Source organism: Eubalaena glacialis, chromosome 15 (genome assembly GCF_028564815.1).
Source record: "Eubalaena glacialis isolate mEubGla1 chromosome 15, mEubGla1.1.hap2.+ XY, whole genome shotgun sequence".
NCBI classification, from domain to species: domain Eukaryota; kingdom Metazoa; phylum Chordata; class Mammalia; order Artiodactyla; family Balaenidae; genus Eubalaena; species Eubalaena glacialis.
In genome coordinates, this window is record NC_083730.1 from 68,506,859 (window position 1) to 68,525,543 (window position 18,685).

Here is an 18,685-nt window from a genome sequence, read left to right on the forward strand (position 1 = left end):
GAGAGAATGAGAGGGGGCTTCAGGGTTTAATAACTCTGCAAGGGAATGTCAATCCTAATCCATTTCCCTTCAGTTGCTGGGAAAATATATACGTCATAAACATCACAATTATGGAAAGCTGACTGAGTGACTGCTGTGTGTCAGATACTGGGAAACAGGAAGTGCGGAAATTTCTGGTTCCCCCCCTTCCCTGTGAGGGGTAAGTGGAGGGACAGGTCGGGGGGGCAGTGGGAGAGCTTCCAGGGAGTAGGAGCAGCTGTGTCTGGAGGACGGGGGGCTCCGAGCACAGGGAGGGGAGTGGCAACGTGTGGTCACAGGGAGGATGAGCATTTCCGGACAGCGGTGGCTTTTTAGCGGTATTAGGTGGGCTGGCAGTGGGTGTGGGGCAAGGAAACAGGCACCGTCTCCAAGAGCAGGACTTGGGACACATGGAGACAGAAATGTGTACTTGAGAGTGAAGGTGACACTGTAGAAACAGAAGGACACTTGTCCTCAGGTGTGAGGTCCTGGTTACTCCTTCCCCGGCACTGGAGCCCTGACGCCCAGGACACCACTCCTCCAGGTGGCTCTGCCGGGCTACCTCTGCTGCCCCCTGGTGGCCGCTCCACACTGGAGGCGGAGACTCAGTTCTAGGTGTAGATTCAGAGCCCACTGCTCAGGTGGTGATTCCCTGATCCAGGGATGGTGACCCCAATCAGGAATTACTCCCCGTCCGTGGCTCTGTCTGCCTCACGTCCTGGCACGAGGGGCTGAGATTACCCGTGAAGATATGAACGGGCTCATCTGGAAGAGGAGGGGGCTGGGCTTACGGAGGCATCCCTGCTCCTGTCTGTGGGGTCGTGGGAGGTCACGCAGGTGGGATGGGCAGTTGGGGACACCTCCCTCAGGGGGTGGCTCTTATTGGTGCCAGCTGTGGGTATGGGCCTGATGCGGGGTGGCGGCTACAGCTCCAAAGGCACGGTTAGGACCACACCCACCGGGAAATGTTCATTCAGACCCACTTTGGGCTGGCACATTCCCTCCAGGGAATTCAGCATGAACAGGACACAGTCCCTGCTTGAAGGGTGTTTCCATCCTGTGTGTGGGGCAGTGCAGGGGACACAGTGGCTTTGCACACCTGGCAGAGAATCTCCACCACCGTCACCTACACATTGCCTGCAGTGTTTATTTAAAAGCCAAACACTTGCTTCTTTCAGGTCTCTGGCTGTCAGGTTTGACCAGGTGGCCCAGCGCTGTTCTATGGGATGTAAGGGTCAGTTGGCTGGAGTTTATCTCGGGGAACTCTTGCTCTTGTAAAGGAAAGAAATAGCAGGAATTGACGCAGATCCTTTCCTCTTGAACATGGTGTGATAGCTGGAGCTGCAGCAGCCATCCTGAGGTCTGTCATCCACAAGAATGAAAGCAAGGCCAACATATAGGGACAAGGGACCTGGATGCTGGCAAGATCTTGGGTCCCACGTGGAATCTGTGATCACCCAGAGAACAAGAGAAGTCTTCCCTCAGACTTATCTTGGTGAGACTACAATAGGTCCCGCCTGTTCATGCCTCTGCTTTTCATCAGTGAGTCCTGAAATTAAAAAAAATATGTATTCCGACCAAGCAGGGAAAGTCTGAGCACAAATGCATCAGTTAACGAAACTAGTGATGGGGAAAGAACCCCATCATGGTGTGTGCTGTGGAGATAATTGATCCAGAGAAGAGACAGACAATGACCGGCAGGCTGCTCTGTAATCAGAGGTTGGGGGCCTCCCCAAAGGGGTAACTCTGGAGCTGCCCTCAGGACCGGGGAGAACCAAGTAGTAAGAAGTGAGTGTGGGAAGGGCTGAGTCTTGGCCAGTGGGGAGGAGTCGGCTGTGTTGGAGCATCTGAAAGGACAGGGCAAACTTGAGGGATATGGGATGTAAACCCAGCTCAGGGCCAGTGTAATATGTTCTCTGAGTTAAGAATTTGAGGGGCAGGAACGACATGTATCAGGTGGGGCAAAGGGGATTCACACGTAATAAATCCGGGTCTTTGCAGCTGCTTAACACAGGATGGAGCCCGGGGAGCAGGAACAGGATTGACACAGGTGGGTTGAGACCACCCCCTTGGCCTTCCCTACTTTACCTGAGGGCTGAAGACCTTCGGGGGGGGGGGTTACTAGTGCCTCTCCCCTGCCAAGTATCCACCATGCAGCCGTGCTGGGGCTTTAGCTGCTGCATGTGCCTCTGGTCCTGAGCCCTGTCTACTGTCCCGTGTGGCTGACCGGTCACTGCCTTCCATAAATGTCTGCAGATTTGCTGCTGTGACTGGGAGCCCAGGACTCGAGGAGCTCACTTGACAGGGAAAGGCAGGGGCTGAGAGAGGGAATGACAATGCCAAGGTCACTTGGGGGCTAGAGAGAAGAGAGATGTCTTAATCCCTAAATAATAGCCTCTTCTGAGTGTTCTAGAACCAGACTGGGCCAGGAGGGGGCTGTGGGAAATTCTCAGCCTGAATTATAGATTCTTCCTGTCAGTTCTCCCCACTGCCTCTGGGGGCGCTGCTGCACCTCCCCTGGGGCCGTCTGACACCTGGGAGGCTGACAATGCCCTTCTCCCCGTGGGGCTGAACAGAAAGCCCAAGGACAACACACTCCAGATTCAAAGCAACGAGAGCAGCCTTTTCATGATCTCTCCTCTGGAGGAATCCTGGGATTACTGCTTAGGTCTTAGGGATTCAGTGCATAAAATATCATCTGTTGCTGGTTCATGGTCCATTAGTGTGACAAGTTAATTGTACATTTAATAATCTGTAATTGTCAATACTTTTTGAACGTAATTTTTTCCCATGTGGTTTCCATCCTCCAAATTAGACATCCGCCCTCATGCAAGACAGGAGTGCACTTGGAGGAAACTTTTGGCTTTTCTTTAAAAAAAAAATCCACAGGTGACATTTTAATATTTCTAATGTGGACCTTTCCCCTGGAGAATCTAGAATTCTGTGTGAAGCAGGAGATCTATGTGCCATTGTTCAGGTTGTCACATGTTTGTTTAAGCATTCTCCAGGGAAATGGTCTTTGGGTGTAAATTCACTGTTTTCCAAGGTCACCCAGAAATTTCCTCATTGTATGTCTACGAGTTTGGACACTGGCTTTTTTTGTGAGGAAAGCCATGCATTGTAGGATGTCAAGGTTTTATTTCTTTACAAGAAGGAGAAACATATCCAGCCAACTGATGGGTCAATAGCTGTGCAAAAATCAACCCAGCTCCTCCCCGGATCCTGTTTCAGATGAAGACTAAGGCTTTGGTATAACGGGGGTGTCTACTGTGAAATTGGGGCCCTACTTTGAAACAGAACAGATGTTCTCGGTGGTCCCCATCACTTACAACACCTACTCATAGGACAGCATGATAGTGGTGACAGTTTTCAGTCATCACTTTGGATAGAGAAATCTTTTTTTGCCAGTTTCTTTCACAAACATTCTCACCGTAGCTTATTGGTCTCCAATGCACTTTTATAAAAATTCAAGGACAACCAGATCTAACTGGGGATTTTGAAGAGCACATTGTGGATTTAGGTGGGAAAACAGAGACTTGGGGGTATATATAACCTCCTCGGGTCCCTGATGAGCATGCTGGGAACAGCTGGCCAACTTAGATCGGGTTCCCTGGAAGCCGACTCTGAGATGTTAAGTGCATGTCCTGGAAATCTGGAAGGAGATGAGGAGGGGAGACTGGGCAGAGGGGAGGGGACCCGAGATTTGGTCACACAAATGAGGACTCAGGGTTCTGCAGGAAAGTGAAAGCTGGCCCGTTCGGGTCATCCTAAACTGAGTCAGAGCCTGGGGATGGTGGCCTCAGGCATCATTCACCTGACCCTCTCTGACCAGGGGGATAAACCGGGGTGGGGAGCAGTTTTCTGCACCAACAGCATTTCCCAGTGAGGGCACCGCTGTGAGTTGTCACAGGCTCCCAGCAGCTGTGGATGAGTAGACGAGGCCGGAAGAGAGAAGGAGGTAGATGCCAGAATGCCCACTGCTCTGGTGTGTTCCATTCAGAATCCCAGCTGCCATGGGAGCCTGGGGCTTCAGCATCAGATGGGATGGGACATTCTGTGGTCAAATCCTAGACAGCTGGGCCAAGAGGGGCCCAGTGAGCATGATATGGAAATGTGGGGAAAACTATCACTGGAGGGATGTGTCCCTCTGTCTGTCCTTCCATACAGGGCCTCTGTCCGAAGTTCCCAACCTGGCCTGACAGCAGTAGGACAGCCTGGTCCTGCCAGCCCATAATCTACTCCTGAGCCCCCTGGGCAGAGCCTGCCTGGAGGGCTGGGAGGAGGGGCAGCCTGGGGAGCTCAGATCTGGGGGAACTGGGCCAGACCTGTCACTGTTTGTCCACAGTCCTCCTGGGGCTGGAGGAGAGTGTGAGCCAGACAGGAAGGGAGGTTTGTGTCTCACTTCCCCATCCGCCTGTGTCATTGTGAAGATAATCACTGCTGTCAGCTGACCCACAGTAATAGTCAGCCTCGTCCTCGGCCCGGGCCCCGCTGATCGTCAGGGTGGCTGTGTTGCCTGAGCTGGAACCAGAGAATCGGTCAGGGATCCCTGAGGGCCGGTTGCTACGCTCATAAATAACCAGCACAGGGGCCTGGACTGGCTTCTGCTGGTACCAGTAAGCATAAGAGCTTCCTAAGCTGTCTCCCTGGCAGGTGATCCTGGCAGTCTGTCCCAAGGACACGGACACCGCAGGTGGCTGAGTCAGCTCAGAAGAGGCCACAGAACCTGCAAGAGAGCAGAGGAGAGTGAGGGTGAGGAAGAGGGTCTCATCCCTGCAGCCTCATGCCCCCTGCAGCAGCTCCTGTGCTGAGCTGAAGTTCAGGACCAGACTGAGCTCTGGTCACTTTTCGGGCTGAGCCTGGGGGCAGCACCTGTGCAGAGAGTGAGGAGGGCGAGCAGGACAGGGGTCCAGGCCATGGTGAAGAGAAGCCCTGAGCTCTGCCTCTGAGCTCACAGCTGGGGTGGGGCCTCTGGGCCTCTCTTATCCTCAGAAGGGCTGTCCTCATGCAAATCTCCTTCCTGCCACCTTTGGCCTTGTGACCGGCTCCCTGCTGAGCAGAGAACAGCTGGGATCCAAGGAGGAGTTAAACTGGGACCTGAGTTCCAGGCCTGAGCCCAGGTCCCCAGAACTCTCTCTGGTGCTGAGTGAGGAAGGCTGCCCCTGCCCCAGCATGTGCACACACCTCTCAGTCCGCTCCTGGGCTCCCCTCTGGGCCTTGGGGACACACAGGCGTCCTCTCTGGGGATGAGGTTATCGTGTGGCGGGCTGGACACTGCTGGAAGCTGGCACTGCGGAGACCACGGTCATGCTGCTGCGAGAGCCCAGAATTCCAGCAGCAGACACAGTGACACTGGTCATGTACCTCTGGCAGAATTTTTATTATATTTCTTTAAAGTTTTTATTTTTTATTTTTTGAAGTATAGTTGATTTACAATGTTGTTTTAGTTTTAGGTGCACAGCAAAGTGATTCAAATCAACATATATATTCTTTTTCATTTTATGTTTAAAAAAAAGGAAAAATGTCTTCCTTATCTAGACCTAGGCAAGAATTCTTGGACTTGACAATACATGCATGATTTGTAAAAGGAAGAAGATAAATTGAAATGTATTAAAATGAAAAGCATTTATTCTATAAAAGTCCTTTTCATGGAGTTGAAAAATCCAGTAAACTGGGAGAAAATACTTTCCACTCACATATTCCTCAAAAAACTTGTATATACATTAAAAAATTTGTCAAAACTAATCAATAAACAAAACAACGAAAATCCAAGTGGAATTTGGGAAATGATGTGAACAGACATCTTTTCGGGAATGTACAGATGTCAGATGAGCACATGGGAAGACGGTCCCCATGAGTCATTAGGGGAATGTCAAAACACCCTAAAGAGTTGCCGCTACACACCAGTCAGAATGGAGCAGATGGGCTAAAGTAAAAAACAGCGGCAAAACCAGTGCTGGCTGCGCAGCAGAGGGACTGGTCGCTCAGGTGTTGCTGGTAGGAATATAAAGTGGTACAGCCACCCTAGAAAACAGCTTTGCAGCTACTATGAAACTAAACATGCAATTACTGTGCAATCTAGGAGTTGTACCCTTGGGATTTTATTTCAGAGAAATGAAGACTAATGCTCCCATAAACACCTACACGCAAGTGTTCCCAGCTCCTGTCTTAGTCAGCTCAGGCAGCCATGGAAAAATACCACCCACGTGTCGCTTAAACACCACAAATTTATTTTCCATGGTTCTGGAGGTCAGGAGTCCGTGATCAAGATGCCCTAATATTGTTTTTAGTGCAAGCTCTCTCCCGGCTCCCTGAAGGCACTTTCTGGCTCTGTCCTTAGAAGGTCTGTCTCAGTGGCTCGCTCGGGGTTGGGGGTGGGTTTCTGGTCTCTTCTTATAAGGTCACTAATCCGATGTCCACAGGTGCGGACCAACCTGGGAGGAGATACCGTCCTCCACCCTGTTCATCAGTCACTTTCACAGACAGGAAGACGGTGTTCTCACCCAGACCCTGACCCTATTATGACCTTGACCAGAGAGATGCCCTCTAATGGGTGTCCATCTCTCTCTGATCGAGTCCATAGGGGCAGACCCCTCCCTGGTGGGCCGCCATCTAAGCACAGCAGGGAAGGGTCTCATCGGCTTCCCTTTTCCATCCTTGTCCTCATATCCTGCCGTCTGTCCCTCTGTGTGTCCGTCACAGGCTCCTGCTGTCTTCACTTCTTAGCAGCACAGGCCCCGGGGCATGTGGATGTGGTGGGACCCGCATGGGGGTGGGTTTACTCACTGCCATCCTCCTGGCTCCCTTTCCTAAAGTGTAAGGGGGGCAGGACACTTCCCACTAGAGGGACCTGCAGGAGGCCTTGTTTGGGACAAAGTCACAGCAAACCCTTGGAGAGAACAACCCTTTCCTGGGGTGGGGTGACAGGAGAGGGCCCTGTGTCCCCTGTGAGTCCAGGCCGAGTCGGGGACAGAGGTCACTGCAGGACGGAGCCCTGATGTCCTGTCCAGTCCTGCCCCCGGCCCCCCTGTCCATCCCTCCCCAGGAGACCAGCCGCCTCCTCCCCTCCTGCCCCCGTGGAGTCCTCCAGGCCACGGGCAGCTCCTGGACTTTCCCTCTCAGGCCTCAGTCACGGGGAGCCTGGCTGACCTTCAGGATCCAGCCCCCAAATCCCACCCAACCCCAGGCAGGTCAGTGCCCAGGTTCAGGGTTACTGTGCTCAGTACAGCTGCCCCAGGTTGACTCAGTGGCACTGGTGGCTGTGAAAGATGCTTATTTTTCAGATTTCAGAAAAGCTATGGAGGAAACCTCACGTTCACAAACCTCCCTCCCAAATGCATTTGAGTGGATTATCCACAGGCTGAGACTCGGGGGTGTGGGGACCGTATTCTCCAGCTCAGCATCCCCTGATGCCCATCCCTGCTGCCAGGGTGGGAGGCGCTTCTGGGAGATCTGCCCTGAGGCTGTGCAGCTGGACTGGCCTCCCCAGGGCCCTGTCTTATCCTCTCCCCTTGCAGCTCAAAAAGGGAGGAGCAGTGAATGCGAATCTACTCCTCCCTCCCCATCCTGTGTCTCAGCTCCTGTCTGAGCCCTAAGCCCAGGGGCCTCACGCCTGTAATTCTCTGGGGTCAGAAGAAGGGCCACGTGTGGGTTTCAGAGGGAGATTTACTCTCCTCAAGAGGAGTGTCTTCAAGGAAGCGTCAGTCATGCCCTTTGCACTTGAACCCTGCCCAGGGAACTTGGACCAATGAGGGTCCCCAACCAGGACCCACAGTGCCCCCTGGTGCCCCCAGGATGGACGTCTTCCTACATGTGTAGCTACTTCAACAAAATGATGACTTTTGAGCCCCCAATCTATGCCAGACCCTTGGTGAGTTTCCTGCAGCACCCCACCTGGTACCTTACTAATCCCACAGCGCCCTCTGCTGAAGGCACAACGTCTCCCCAGTCTAATGAGGAGGAGCCATCATTGGGAGGGTAAGTGATTTTCCCAGAGTCCCCAGACAGGGATGAGTGCTCAAGATTCCATCCAGGAGACTGACTTCTGAGCCTGAACTTTCAGCCCCTTCCCTGCCCTGCCCCTTCAACAGGCCCCATAGGTCCTCCCTCTCCAACCCCAGGCCTCCTGAGCCTGTCTGGTCACAACTCTCTCTTCTGCATTCAGATGATCCATATCCTATGTCAATAAAATGTTCCTTATGGTCCACCTTTCCTTCCAGGCCTATGCACAAAATAGAACATTATGAATTGCCATGGGGTTTCCAGATATGGTCTTCCTATTGAAAGGGATGATGTATCAATATTAATTAACAAATTCACAGATTATTGTCATTTGTTTCACAGACTGTAATAAAATTGTGCTTGATGGCTGAGATTCTTCTGTAAGATTGTAGTTGTATTTACCATCTTGTCTTTGAGAAGTTAGTTGTGTGGATACATGCATAAAATTCCCTTGTTTTGGGGGGCCTCAATATCCCTGGTCTGGGTGGAAAGTGGATGAGCAGGCCTTCCCCAGCAAAGACTCTGGGCTTGGGACCCTCCATTGCCTCCTGGTGGTGGTGAGTATATACTGCAAGCACAGTTACCCCCAAGGAAACCTCATCCATCTCACCTGTTCTGTCCAACATGGTGGCCACAAGCCAATGTGGCCACTGATCATGCAATTTGGGTGGTCGCAGTGAGATGTGCTGTAGACCTGAAATACCCAGCAGATTTCAAAGATTTAGGATCGCATAGTGTAGAATGTATCAATATTTTTATATTTAATTCATGTTGAAATGATATGTTCAAGTAATTGAGTTAAGCAAAACCTATTATGGAAACTAACTGCATCGGTTTCTCCTAATTTTTAAAAAGTGTCTACTGGACAATTTAAAATTACATACGTGGTTCAAATAGCATATGTATTGGGTAGGGCAGCACTGTAAAGCCACAATGTCAGTCACTTGTTTCTGAAATAAGAGAGAGAACTTCCTGGCACATTCGGAAAAAGCCATGTCTTAGTTTTGGAAACACAATGAGAGGCCACAGGATGTGGGGAAGTCCAGGGACTCGGGTGAAGGGATCTCATTTGCTGCCGGGTCTGCCCCGTTCCAGTTCTGATGTGAAACAAGTTGCTCTGCCCTTCATGCCTCAGCTTCCCCGTCTGTAAGATGGGATATAATGGGGATGCTTGTTCATTGATTATTTGTGATTAAACAAGTTAATAAGTAGGGAGAACAGAGATGGGGCTTGATATGTTTTGAGCACATATGAATATTTACTCCTCTCCCATCTATGAATATCCTTAATCCTTCTCTTTACACTTAATAAAAAGCAGAGACAATGGAATAGTGGACATAGGAATGGGGGGGGAAGGGAAATGTCTTGGGTTTGGGATTCTGTCACTGACAAAATTTTCTGGCCACACCAAAATACACAAACATATTGTAGGACCTCCCGCAATTACCAGTTGAAGTCCTAACCGCCAGTGCCTAAGAGTGGGACCTTCTTTGGAAATAGGGTCAATTCAGATGTAATTACTTAAGCTGAGTTCACATTGGAGTGAGGGGCCCCTAAACCCATTCAGTGCGCCCACTGGATCTCAGGAGCTCTGTTCCAGGTCGCCGTGGACACCCTCACCCCCTCCTGCTGGCCTCCAGAGTCTTTTTAAGGCCACATGGGTCTGGAGCTTACCTGTCCTACCTTGTCGAAATGAGCTTGAGTGAGAGCTGGACCTTGGAATGATGTGTAAAATTTGTTAAGAAGAGTCGTTTTTTGGGCAGGGGATGACATCTCTGGTCATTGTTTTTTTAATGGTCTGTGTTGATTTTGGATAGTTTCTATTGCTATGTCATCAAGTTCCCTAGTCTTCACCCTGGCCGCATCTAAGTGCTGTCAGTCTCATCCAGAGTATTTTAATCTCAGATATTGTAGTTTTCATCTGTAGAAATTCAATTTGGATCATCTTTTAGGTTTCCACATCTCCACTTAATGTGTTCAATCTTTCCTCAATCTCAAGAACAAATGGAATATGTTATAAAAATTCCTTTTGTATCCTCATCTGTAAACTGTATCATCTAGGCCATTTCAGGGCAAGTTTGGATTAACTGACACTTGTACTTATTATTGCTCTTATTTTCCTGCCTCTTTACAGGAAATTTTTGACAGGGTTCAGGTATTATGAGATTTTCCTTGTTGTATATGGGATATTTTGTATTTCTCCCTATAGGGTTTTTGTACTGTTTTGCTTTAGTTTTAGCAAAGTTGCTTGGACACAGTTAAATCCTGTCTGTACTTGCTTTTACACTTTCTTAGGTGGGAACAGGGCAGCCTTTGATCTGGGCTTAAGTCTCCCCACTGCTGTGGGGTGTTCTTCAGACTGCTCACTCTGATGCCTTGATTAGGAGCTTCCCCCTGTGTCTGGGGAGCGGGCCCTATTCGGAGGCATGTGTGACTCCACGCGTGTGGACCGTCCTCCGATGTCCTTGGTGGTTTCTTCCTCAACCTCACGTCGTTTCTTCCTACATGCGAGCCCCTCAGTATCTGAGGAATATTTGGAGTCTGCAGAGGTCTCTCTGTGCAGCTCTCTCCCCTTTAATACTCTTCCCTCTAGACTTGCATTTTCTTTTTGGGATCCTTGGAACTTCACTCTGAATGCTGCATGCATAGTGTTGAGTGTGATCTCTGGATGGAAGCGTGGGAGGCTAGACAGGTCAGCCCTGCAGTGTGGTGACAGGTGAGGAGTTGGCGGTGGGGCCCTGCATGTCGTCTTGAACCGAGGCAGGGACTTGGGATCCTGGCCTCAGGCATCATTGGACCTGAGTAATCCTCAGAGAGGGGACAGTACCTTGGGAAGGGCCACGTCTGCAATGACAGCCCTCCCCAGGGAGGGCACAGCTGGGAGTTGGCAGGGGCTCCAGCACGGGTGGGAGGTGGGTGAGCCCGGAGGAGGGACGTGGTGGCCCCGACTCTGTCCACTGTGCTGCTTTGCTCTGTTCAGGGTCCCACGTTTTCATAAGATCCTGGAGGTTCAGGAGCTCTGATGAGCTGGGTGGTTCTGGGAGTCCATCCAGGAGATTTGGGCTGATGAGTGGCCAGTCAGCACCATGTGGATATCCAGGGTCCACTAGCACTGGGTCTGTGTCCCCTCTGTCTGTCCTTTCATTCAGGTCTCTTTCCCCAAGTCAACACCATGGCCCAGATAACACCAGGACAGCCTGGTCCTGCCAGGCCATAATCCACTCCTGACGCCCCTGTGCAGAGCCTCTCTGGAGGGCTGGGAGGAGGGGCAGCCTGAGGGGCTCAGATCTTGGGGAACCAGGCCAGACCTGTCACTGTTTGTCCACAGTCCTCCTGGGGCTGGAGGAGAGTGTGAGCCAGACAGGCAGGGAGGTTTGTGTCTCACTTCCCCATCCGCCTGTGTCACTGTGAAGATAATCACTGCTGTCAGCTGACCCACAGTAATAGTCAGCCTCGTCCTCGGCCCGGGCCCCGCTGATGGTCAGGGTGGCAATTTTGCCTGAGCTGGAACCAGAGAATCGGTCAGGGATCCCTGAGGGTCGCTTGCTATCCTGATAAATGACCAGCACAGGGGCCTGGCCTGGCTTCTGCTGGTGCCAAGATGTATATTTTTTGTCCAGTAAGTCTCCAGAGCAGGTGATCTTGGACGTCTGTCCCAAGGACACGGACACCGCAGGTGGCTGAGTCAGCTCATAGGAGGCCACGGAGCCTGTAAGAGAGGATGGGAGAGGGGTTGAGAATGAAGGACCCATTCGCAGGGAGGGGTCCCACTGTGAAGCTGTGCCTGGGCTGAACTCTGGGTTTGAGGCAGGCCCAGCCCAGGGTCCTGGGGGGCCTGAGCCTGCGGGCAGGGCTGGGGAGCAGCACCTGTGCAGAGAATGAGGAGGGGGAGCAGGAGAGGGGTCCAAGCCATGGTGGGGATGCCCTGAGCTCTGCCTCCGAGACACCACAGCAGCGCTGGGCTCTAATCAGATCCTTTTATTCCCTCTCAGAGCTTTGAGGGGGGCAGTGAGGGTTTGGGTTTATGCAAATTTACACCCCCCGGGGCTCCTCACTGAGATGGGAGTCACCCAAACCATCAGCCCAGGTGACTGTCACCCAGCTTCCTCCACGGCTTTGCATGTCCAAAAAATCAGACTTGGCCTCCAAGGTCTGAGGTCACAGTCACCTTCCTTATGTCTGACCGCATGACCACTGTCCAAAACCATCCTGGCCTGTGGTCTCTCCTGGGCTGGCTCAGTGGGGCTGTCAGCCTGGCAGCATCCTGGCCGTGGGCTGAGGCATGGACTGTGCCCCTTTCCCTGGGAGTCCTGGGGTTCACTGTGAATGTGACCCTTTAATATGGTTACTGTGTCCTGAGGGGATGGCACAGTCAGTCCCAACTTCCTGCCGAGCACTGAACCTTGGACACCTGTGGACCCTGAGGGCTGGTTCCCTCTGAGGCTCCACTTGGGCAGCCCCACCCTCTGTCCTGATGCTCCTGGCTGCGCTCTGCTTCCCCCTGCTGGTGGAATAGAATCAGACCGGGGCTCCCCTCCCTCAGGTCACCCCAAAGACCACCTGAGAGAGTGTGGACCAGGGAGTCCAGCCCCACCTCTGAGCAGCTGTGACCCCTGCCCTGCCCGGCCCAGCACAGAGAGGTCACCTACACAGTGCAATTGCTATTCCTGTAACCATGTCTCAGGGTAGAAATGCCCTTCCTGTCCCTTTGGTTTTGTTAGTAGAGTAGAGTGTGCAGGATGAACTGTAGCTGCAAAGTGTCAAGTTCCATAGCAATGTGTGTAATCTCCTCAGGACCCAAGGTTCCTTGTATTTGGGAACCAAGATTGATACTATCCCCTCCCCAGGAGGTCAGTTGGGTGATGATGTTCCTGGCACTTGAGATCATTTAAGCCCTTACATCATCATCATCATCATCATCATCATCACCATCATCATCATCATCTTCATCACCATCATCATTAACATCATCACCAGCTTCATCACCATCATCTCCATCATCAACATCATGATCTCCACCATCTCTCCTCCTTTTTTAATTTTTTAAATTTTTTAATGTCATCTCACACCTCTCAGAGTTTGTGGTGCTAGCATTTCTACCTTAGCATAGTCTGCCTTTTTAAGGAAACTGGGGATCTCCTGCTTATTCCACTGGGATTCTATCCAGAAATCATACAGATGGCTGAACCCCTCTCCTTGGATTCCTGCAGAGTGACGACAGGAAACTCTAGGACCTCATAACTCACTGATTCCCTCTTTAGTTAACAATACACTTTGGCGGCCTTTTTATAATTTAACTTGGAAAAAAATTTCTTAAGTTCAGTACATACCTCCCCATTTTATAGCAGGTAAAGCTGTGGCCCAGAGAGAGTAAGTCCCCAGATTAATAGAGAAAAGTGGGGTGAGCCCAGGATGGAGCCCAGGGGTCCTGGATTCAGACCCTGATCCTTTGGGGCAGAACTTCATCAGGGAGGGAGGGGAGCATGAGGGCCAGGCTGGGAGGGGAGACGGGGTCCCCAAGATCACTGTCGTCCCCACCACATCCTTTCTGTCATTAGAAGCCCCCTCAGCCTGCACGTGGGGGTGGTCAGCGGGGCTGTACCCCAGGTTAAGCTGGAGAATCTGCGGGGATGCAGGGCTGCCTGGCCATTCAGGGGCCTGGCTGGGTCCTGCTGCCTCTGCTGCAGTGATGCTTGGTCCTCATTCTCCTGAGCAGGTGGGAGTGACTGGTGTCTCATGGCCAATCTATTGGTTGAGAGCTGAGTCTTCAGGGGTCTGTAGGGCCTGCAGGTTTACCAAAAGTACCTTAAGACCAGCCTTTTTTAAATTAACCTATGTGTTGCCTTTATTATAGTTCTTATTTCTTAGAATGACTGTAATTACTGTCTCTGATCCTTTCATGTCTGTGTGAGGGGCTCTGTTAGCGTTTCTCACACTAGAACCACTGTCCTCCTGTGCACAGTGAACACACCCCTCTCTGTGGAACTTTTGCAAAAGATCCCATAGCCTAGAGTCATAAGGAATCTTAGCTGATAAATGCTGGATCAGAGAGAAGTGAGAACCAAATGTGAGGGCGGGAACCTTGAGGATCTTATCTGGTAACAAAACTAACCGCTAAAATAAACTTCTGGGCACCTGGGAATGCGGCGCCTGTGGACTGGACGGATGAATGTGAATTCTCTGAAATACATACATACATACATATATATGGAGAGAGAGAAAGGCTGTAACTGTCCAGGGCACCATGTAACCCATGTTACGACCAGGGAGAGGGTATATGGGTGATCACTACACAATTCTTCTGCTGCTTTGTTGGTCGAATGACTTCAAAATTCAAATCCCTGTACTTTATTTCAGACTGAGCAATTTTAAAAAATATTGTAAAATATACATACATAAGAGTTATTACTTTAATCACCGTGATGGTTCATTTTGTGTGTGCATTTGACTCGGAAACCGAGGTCCCACTTACATTTATTTCTGGGGGTGTCCGGGGGTGTTTCTGGAGGACGTGAGCATTTGAACCTGTGGGCTCAGTGAAGCAGGCGGCCCTCCCCATGTTGGCCTGGGAGGAACAAAAGGCCAAGGAAGGTAGAGCCCCCCTCTTCCCTGACGGGGGAGCTGGGACATCGGTCTCCCCCTGGGACTGAGAGTCATACATCGGCTTCCCTGGTTCTCAGGTCTTCGGACTGAATCTCACCCCTGGCTCTGCCGGGTGTCCACTTGCAGACGGTGCTTCCTGGGACTTCTCAACCTCCAAAACCTCATGGGCAGATTCCTCAGAATAAATCCTCATAATAAACTGCTCACAATAAATCTCTCTCTATTCATACCTATCCTATTTGTTTTGTGTCTGGAGAAACCTGGATAATACAATCATTTTTGAGTGAAAATCCAGTGGTACCAAAACCCATTCACAACGTTGTGCACCCAGCACCATGATCTATTCTTAGAGCTTTTTCATCACCCCAAACAGAAACTCCGTCCCCATCAGACAGTAATTTTGGGCACTTGGGACCTGGGGTCCAACCTGAGGACAGTGTGTCCAGGAGAGTGTCCCCAGGAGAAGCCAGGTGGACTCAGCACTTCCTCTGCGGTTTCTGTGAAATCTCAGGAGAGGAAGGGTCCCAGGGGACAGGGCCAGGTCTCAGGCCTCTCCAGGCCGCAGGCAGCCCCGCAGGACGTGGGGCGCCTCATCCAGGAGAGCAGGGGACCCAGCCCCAGGACTCCTGTAGCGGGTTCCACCAGGAGGAGACGGATCCCCACAGAGCGCCGCCGGCTCACAGAGCGCGGCCTCTCCTGAGACACGGGATCACACTCGGGTCCTGGGCCACATCGTGACCCTTAAAACTTTCCTTTCCTCTCAACCCTGACAGCAGTCTTTGTAGCTCAGAACAGACACCTTTCTCCATTTTCATCAGGACGAACCAAGGCCCCAAGAGGACAGAGTGTCCAGCCCTGGAGGAGCCGGGCCAGGACCAGAGAGGACGCCCGAGCCTCAGGCCTGCCCTCCAGCTGCCCAGAGGCGGGTGGAGTGAGCGCCGGGCCAGGCAGGGAGGTTAGGGTCTCACTTCCCCATCTGCCTGTGTCACCATGAGGATTATAACTGCGGTCATGTGACTGATAGTAATAGTCAGCCTCGTCCTTAGCCCGGACTCCGCTGATGGTCAGGGTGGCCGTGTTCCCCGATTTGGAGCCAGATATCCGGTCAGGGATCCCCGAGGGCCGGTTGCTATCGCCATGGATGACCAGCACAGGGGCCTGGCCCGGCTTCTGCTGGCACCGTTGAACATATTTACTTCCAATGTTGTTCCCCCCACACGTGATCCTGGCCGTCTGTCCCAGGGACACCGACATCGACGGTGACTGAGTCAGTTCATAGGAGGACACAGCGCCTGCAGGAGAGAAAAGGACAGGTAAGCTGGAGGTGAAGAACCCATGTCCAGAGACCCTCACCTGCCTGGCCTGGACTAAGCTCCAAAGATTCTCTGGGCCCCGAGGGCGCCCCCTCCCATCAGTCTCAGCCCCAGTGGCCCATGGGCCTGGCTGGTGGATGGAGCCTCTGAACAAATGAGAACCCCCCTCACTTTCTCTGGCAGGCGCAGCCCGTCGGGGCTCACACACACAGTCAGCACCGTGGGGAGATTTCAGCCCCTCCAGCCCCCATCCTGCGGCAGGGCCAGGAGTCTCCTGACCCCACGGGCAGCGCCCTGCTGAGCTCAGAGTCAGGGCCACGCCTGTCCCCGAGTCCTGGGCCAGGGGTGGGTGTGACCCTGGGGGCAGCACCTGTGCAGTGAGCCAGGAGGCCGAGGAGGAGGGGGGTCCAGGCCATGGTGGAGGCACCCCAAGTCTGCTCCCCAAGGCCCAGGCTGGGCAGGGTTGCTCCCAGGCCTCTCTTATCCCCTTGCCGGAGACAGAGCTGCTGGGGATGCAAATCAGCCAGAGCCCAGGGGGGCTGCCTGGGGAGCTCTGTGGTTTCAGAGAAGGGCTCAGCCCCCAGGGACACGGAGAGGGAGGGGTGGCCCCTGCAGACCCCACCTCGGCCCGGGGGATCCTCCTCCACCTGCTGGTCCCATGGTCTGGGGATGACATCTCCATCCCAGTCTGAGTCCTGGCCTCACTCCTGGATGGGCCTGGCCACTGAGAGCTCAGAGGTGGGTCTGTATTCTCTGAACCCATTCTATGGGTGACAAGCTGGGACTTAGATAGGGGTAAGGTCCTGCCCTGGATCACAGTTCCTCAGTGGCAGATGTCTTAATCCCTAAATAATAGCGTCTTCTGAGTGTTCTAGAACATGTCTGGGTTAGGAGGGGGTGTGGGAAATTTTCAGCCTAAATTGTAGATTCTTCCTGTCAGTTCTCCCTGCTGCCTGAGGGCAGCGCTGCTGCACCGGCCCTGGGGTGGGGGTCTGACACCTGGGAGGCTGACAGTGCCCTGCTCCCCGTGGGGCTGAACAGAAAACCCAAGGACAGCACACTCTAGATTCAAAGCGACTAGTGCAGCATTTTCATGATCTTTTCTCTGGAATTACTGCTTAGGTCTTAGGGATCCGGTGCATATAATATCATCTGTTGCTGGTTCATGGTCCATGAGTGTGACAAGTTAATTGTACATTTAATAATCTGTAATTGTCAATACATTTTAAAAAATAAATTTATTTATTTTATTTATTTATTTTATTTATTTATTTTTGGCTGCGTTAGGTCTTCGTTGCTGCGCGTGGGCTTTCTCTTGCTGTGGTGAGCAGGGGCCACTCTTCATTGCAGTGCGCAGGCTTCTCATTGCAGTGGCTTCTCTTGTTGCGGAGCACAGGCTCTAGGCACGTGGGCTTCAGTAGTTGTGGCTCGTGGGCTCAGTAGTTGTGGCTCGCAGGCTCTAGAGCGCAGGCTCAGTAGTTGTGGCGCACGGGCTTAGTTGCTCCGCGGCATGTGGGATCTTCCCGGAGCAGGGCTCAAACCCGTGTCCCCTGCATTGGCAGGTGGATTCTTAACCACTGCACCACCAGGGAAGTCCTGTCAATACTTTTTGAACATAATTTTTCCCCATGTGATCTCCATCCTCCAAGTTAGACATCAGCTCTCATGCTAGACAGGGATGTACCTGGAGGAAATTTCTGGCTTTTCTTTTCAAAACAATCCATAGGTGTCATGTTTATATTTCCAATGTGGACATTTCCCCTGCAGCCTCTGCAATTCTGTGTCAAGTAGGAGATTTATGTGCCCCTTGTCCAGGTTGTCGTATGGTTATTTAAATATTCTCCAGGGAAATGGTCTTTGTGTGAAAAGTTCACTATTTTTGTAGGTCACCCAGAAATTTCCTCTTGCACCTCTAAGAGTTTGGACAGTGGTTTGGCTAGCAAACCAGTGAGGCTGTCAGGATTTTGTTTTTTTACATGAAGGAGAAACATATCCAGCCAACGAATGGTGGGTTAATAGCTGTCCAGGTACCAGCCCAGTTCCTCCCCAGATCCTGTTTCAGATGAAGACAAAGGTTTTGGTATAACTGAGGTGTCCACTGTGAAGGCTGGGGTAGTACTTTGAAACAGGACAGGTGTTCTTGCTGGTCCCCATCATTTTTTTTTTAGCTGACTTTTAAAATTGAAATATATTTGCCGTATAACACTGTGTAAATTTAAAGTGTACAACATGGTAATATGTTACATTTGTATATTGTAATATGATTTCCACTGTAGCCATAATTAACACCTCTATAACATTACATAATTATTCTATAAAATTAAATATTTTTTCTATTGAATTATAGTTGGTTTACAATACTATATTAGTTTTGGTTGTACAACAGTGATTTGATATTTATATAGATTATATTCCATTTAAAGTTATTATAAAATATTGGCTATATTCTCTGTGCTATAAAGTATGTCTTGTAGATTATTTATTTTGTACATAATAGTGTGTACTTCTAAATCTTTACCGTATCTAGCCCCTCCACCCTTTTTCTCCCCACTGATAATAACCACTTGTTTGTTCTCTATATCTATGAGTCTGTTTCAGTTTAGTTACATACATCCATTTGTTTTCTTTTTTTTAAGATTCCATATATAAGTGATTACATACAGTATTTGTCTTTCTCTGTCTGACTGATTTTACTAAGAATAATGCCTTCCAGGTCCATCTGTGTTGTTAGAAATGGCAAAATTTCATTT

At 51.1% G+C, this 18,685-nt stretch overlaps 2 gene segments (V, D, J or C); both read right to left on the minus strand.

Annotated features, from left to right (window-relative positions):
• Positions 1-779: 779 nt before the first annotated feature.
• LOC133075151 (immunoglobulin lambda variable 3-19-like) lies at positions 780-4,936 on the minus strand. The segment is given in 4 exon segments: positions 780-941; positions 2,787-2,820; positions 4,456-4,744; positions 4,891-4,936. Coding segments are annotated over 4 exon segments (531 nt in total).
• A 5,708-nt stretch (positions 4,937-10,644) lies between these two features.
• Positions 10,645-16,351, minus strand: LOC133075153 (immunoglobulin lambda variable 3-25-like). The segment is given in 3 exon segments: positions 10,645-10,703; positions 11,441-11,728; positions 16,306-16,351. Coding segments are annotated over 3 exon segments (393 nt in total).
• Between the last annotated feature and the right edge of the window lie 2,334 nt (positions 16,352-18,685).